General features: G+C 49.1%; 1 protein-coding gene across 1 annotated transcript in view; it reads right to left on the bottom strand.

The window, feature by feature from the left end:
- The window catches only part of OPHN1 (oligophrenin 1), a 47,270-nt gene that overhangs the window by 10,956 nt on the left and 31,839 nt on the right, over positions 1-4,475 (bottom strand). Inside the window, exons 15-18 of the mRNA XM_017741855.1 lie at positions 3,065-3,149; positions 2,679-2,737; positions 1,171-1,276; positions 299-458 (exon numbers count right to left, since the gene is read on the bottom strand). Of these exons, the coding sequence (XP_017597344.1) occupies positions 299-458; positions 1,171-1,276; positions 2,679-2,737; positions 3,065-3,149 (410 nt within the window). The remainder of the gene's footprint in view (positions 1-298; positions 459-1,170; positions 1,277-2,678; positions 2,738-3,064; positions 3,150-4,475) is intronic.

Here is a 4,475-nt window from a genome sequence, read left to right as displayed (position 1 = left end):
AGAGTGGAGCCCTGTAATGTCCAGTCATACAATAGTGTTTTTTCAATAAAGCTTCCCCTTATTTAAAAAGAAAAGGGAAAAATGCCCAGACTCGCTGTTTCCTCTGGGACCAGATAACAGCAGCATTGAGGAACACACCTGCTACCCTTTGCTTCCTCCTGAAGCCTTTCAGAGCAGCGTGTTACATAAAGCCAGCCCAAGGAGACTCCAGAAGGAGCCAGAGTGCTGCCAGTTGCCACAGCAACAGTCTGCAGGAGCAGGCTGGAGCAGCCAGAGCTGCTCTGGGGCTGCCCTGTACCTTCCCAAAGTGCTCGATCAGGATCTCGACCACGATGTTTTGGAACTTGATGTTCATCATCGCTGCCACAGTGTCCTCCTGTGCTCGCATGAGGGTGGGCCCGAAGATCACCCCCATGTTGGACGGTGACATCAGATTCTCCCGGCTGTGCTCACAGACGCTGCAGAGAGCAGGGGAAGGAGGAATAGAGTTTGGCTTGGTTTGCTTTTTCCAAACAGATCTTATTCCAAGAAAAAAACCCAAAATCCCAGATACATTAAGAATCAGTCATTCAATTTTCTTTGTTGTGTTTCAGGAGAGTTTGTTTCCCAGCAGTGACAAACATGGCTCTAGCTCTGACACACAAGTTTGGCTCGGACAGATGCTGGAGAGAGCAATGTGCTGACAGCATCTTTATTTGATCTCTTCCCACTCCCAGCTCCTCTTTAACTCTGTAATCAAAAGTTATCTGCAAAGCATATACACAAAAGGAATGATTTAATTCCAATACCCTTTTTATCCAGAATTGACTTCTGGCTTTAATTTTCCCTCTCTCTGAAGGAAGAGAACTGAATATAAGGGAGCACACTATGGTGTTTGCAACAAATCTCTGAGGGGTGACAATTTACAGCCCCTGCTCTCAGAGGACATTTTCATTTTTAAATCATTTCCTGCTCTGTGCATGTCTGAAAGGATGGAAGGAGCAACCAGAAAGAGAAGCATCACTTGACACAGAGGGCAGCAAGGATAGTCACCCCCTTTGTGCAATCCACATGGAAAGTCCCAAGGGGACTACGGTGGATAAAATTTTGCAAACCTGACCTCCCAGAAAGGCTTGTTCTGCTGATTCCATTATTCTCTTTCTTTGGTTTTAGAGGAAAACATCTACTTACTTGACGAGGTGCTGGATGAGGAGTTCTAACATCTCCCTGTTCTTGTCAGGCAGTTTATAGACCAGTGCATGAATGGCTCCCAGCCTGTAGTCCAGGTTCTCGGACTCTGGAAAGCAGGAACACAAAGAAGAATTTGTACCCAACACTTTCAAACTAAATACACCAGGGAAATATAAAGCCAAAGGAAACCTGTGGAAGCTGTTCCCTGCACAGCATGGGAGCGATGGGGAGCAGAGGGAAGTGAGATTTCATAGCAACAGGATGAACACTGTGAGAAACAATATGAAGTGGAAAGAGGAAGAAATGGAGCTTGAAAAGGAGCCCAGGGACACATGCCAAAAGAGGCTGGGCATGGGCAGGTCCTCCCCTTCGCACCCTTGTCCCACACACCTGGGAGCACACAGCTTCCCTCTGGGAGTCCTATCAGCCCAGAGAGCTCTGACACTGAACAACACCTAAAATATCCTGCAGGGCAAAAACCTAAGTCCCTGAGCCAAAGAAGTCACCCTTAGAAGCATAAATAATCAAGAAACAATAAAATACCTGGTGTGAGAAGAATGGTGTGGGGTCTGGGTGGCTGGGAAGCTCAATGGTGCAAGTTTCTGAGGGAGGGCAGGGAAGGGATAAAGGTCTTGCCCACACATCATGGGCTTAACCAGCTCTGAAACTAATAAATCCTGGGCTTGACCATGTTCAGCAAGTGGTGGAACATTTCCCTTTCCAAGAAAGAATGGGTGTTTTTCATTCTCCAGAGGGACACATGAAGAAGAAGTGGGCACTCTCCCAGTGACTTCTGGAGGCACAGTGAGGTGAGGGAAGCTCTAATGTCACACATTTCCAAATGCCAGCACTCCCATGCTGATGGTGATGACCAGCTCCCTGCATCCGTCTCCCTCACAGGGCTCACAACTGTCATGGCTCATCTGCAACAGCCACAACGAGGTGACAGCTGAGGACCGGCTGGCTCAGCACAGGTGAAGCCCTGGCACTACACCTCTGCTTCTTGCCTGACCTCTGTTATTCCCAACTGTGACTCAATCCCAACAACTACAGCAGAGAAATGTCTTCCATGTGCTGGTAGACACTCTGTTTTCAACATCCCAGGACAAATTTCACAACCTAAAGGGAATACCTACTTATCTGAGTGGCAACAGCACCGTCCCATTCCCTCACAGGTTTTAAAATAAATATATCAATACTAGGGGGAAACAATTCTTGTGGCACACTTGAGCTGCTTTCAAGTGAGTAATATCCTCTGGCTCTCCAGACCCTCCAAAAGCACAAGACCCTGTTTGAGGGAAGGGCACTGCAGTAGCAAAGGAGGGAAGGGAACACCCAGCACCACATCCCCTGCACAGATGAGCACTCAGAGGAGAGGGTCACTGCTCTTTCTACAGGTGAAGCAGCTGGACACCACGGGCTGGCAGAGCTCTGCCAAGTGATTTTGATGGACCCTGGCTGGGGAGAGCAGGGCCAGGGACCATCAGTGGGGCAGCTGTGGGACTTACTGGCAGCCAGGACCAGCTCTTTGTGGAGCTTGTACGTCATGACGGGTTCAGACAGGTTCCTGCAACAACCAGAAAGAAAACTGAGCTCTGCAGGGCATTGTGACCCACTTGTGACCCATCTTGAACTGATGGGCAAACTGGCTCATCCCTCAGTGCCACCAGGTCCCAGTGGCATCTCCCTCTGCAGTCAATATCACTGAAACAGCTCATCCCATGGGATTGGGGGGTTCTGCAACACCCATATTTATCATTCCTCTTCCCAAAGCCTTTGTCACTTTGCCCTTTTCAACAGCCAGATGTGGATATCTGGCAGCTCATTGCACCTTTCATGTGGATTAGCCCCAGTCCCCTTTGCCTCCTTGGGCAGGTGTGACCTGCAGTGCTACCTGAGATAGAACTTCAGTGAGCTGGTAATGGTCTTGATGTCCCAATCCCCACTCTGGAGATCCACATCCCCGGGGCATTTTGGATCTGGAGGAAGAATGAAAAGATTTTAGAACGAAGTTCATTTAGAGGTTGCTAATAAACAGTCTGATTGTGGTGGGGGTTTCCCCTTGAGACACACGAAGCCACAGCAGCACACAAAAGAGAGCTCCTGATTCCCATGGCTGGGAAAAGCAGAACACCAGCACCAGTGTCAGGATTTTTGGAGAGGCTGGGGAGCAGTGCTGATGAGGGACAAAGAGGGAACACCAGGTAAAATTTAAGCAGTGCTGAAAAGTCACTGAGAGCATATTCTCTATTGTTTATTTTTTCTCAAGGCTGGCAGAAACAACAACACATTTCAACAGGTCCAAGACAAGCTTTCTGACATCCAAAGTAATCTGAATGCCAGCTCCAATCCCTCATTTGCAGCTACTCCCCTGAAGGCTGGTCTGGAAGCATTCCCTCTTGCTGCACGGAGAGGGGAGCTCAGCAGCATGGAAGTACAGTTTGCTCCTGCCTACCCCCACTGATAAACCACATAATGTCTGTGGAGCCATGAAGTGAAAGATGTGGTTGTAGGATGGGGGAAGCTGGACTACAGAAATAAACAGCAGGATTTATGTTTAAAAATAAATAGGACTAGAGATTTAAAAAAAAATTAAATCTATCTCCTTAGATTGGTTAAGGATGAAATGCTGCCGCAGCAGTTATTTCTGTGGTGTTGGACTTCTCATTGTGCATTCATATGCAGTGGGATGGCAAGTGGTTACCCAGACCCATGCAGATAAACAAAACAAAAAGCCACTCACTGGTGGGATTCAGAGAAGAAAACCACAGAGGAGGGTGAGAATCAGCAGCAATAGAACCTGAGGCTCAGCAATGAGTCATAGGCCAGTGGAACTGGGCAGATGCCTGAAGTCATGGCTCTGTGAGAATCGGGCACAGCCAGACACCAGTACAAACCAGGGTTTTAATAAACAACATCCAGAGTAGAAGCAATAGGAAACAACCACCAAAGCCTTTGAATGCTGCATTAAGATCAGATGTCTGAGCTGGCGTGAGCCCGAGGCATGCAGGCAGAGAGGTGAATGCAATCCCTGCCCTGTGCTCCAGCCCTGGTCAGGGCTGGGGAGAATGTCTTGGCCTTGGGCAGGTGGGGATTGACCCCAGAGGTCCCCCAAGAGGCTCGCAGCTGACCATGAGGTGAGGGTACAATGGCCTCACCCAGGGCCCAGCCCAGAAGTGCCTGTCCTGGCACAGAGAAGCGCTGCTGAGCCCCACAACCTGCCCAGACTATTAAGACTGTCCCCAGTTGCCAAGCTGGTGTGACAGGCAGATCCAGCCCTAGGAAGGGCTGCAGCAGGGATGGAT

The sequence above is a fragment of the Corvus brachyrhynchos genome, unplaced genomic scaffold (assembly GCF_000691975.1).
Source record: "Corvus brachyrhynchos isolate BGI_N302 unplaced genomic scaffold, ASM69197v1 scaffold220, whole genome shotgun sequence".
In the NCBI taxonomy this organism is placed as follows: domain Eukaryota; kingdom Metazoa; phylum Chordata; class Aves; order Passeriformes; family Corvidae; genus Corvus; species Corvus brachyrhynchos.
The sequence above is the reverse complement of the archived record's forward strand: the minus strand, read 5'-3'. Positions and strand labels throughout refer to the sequence as shown.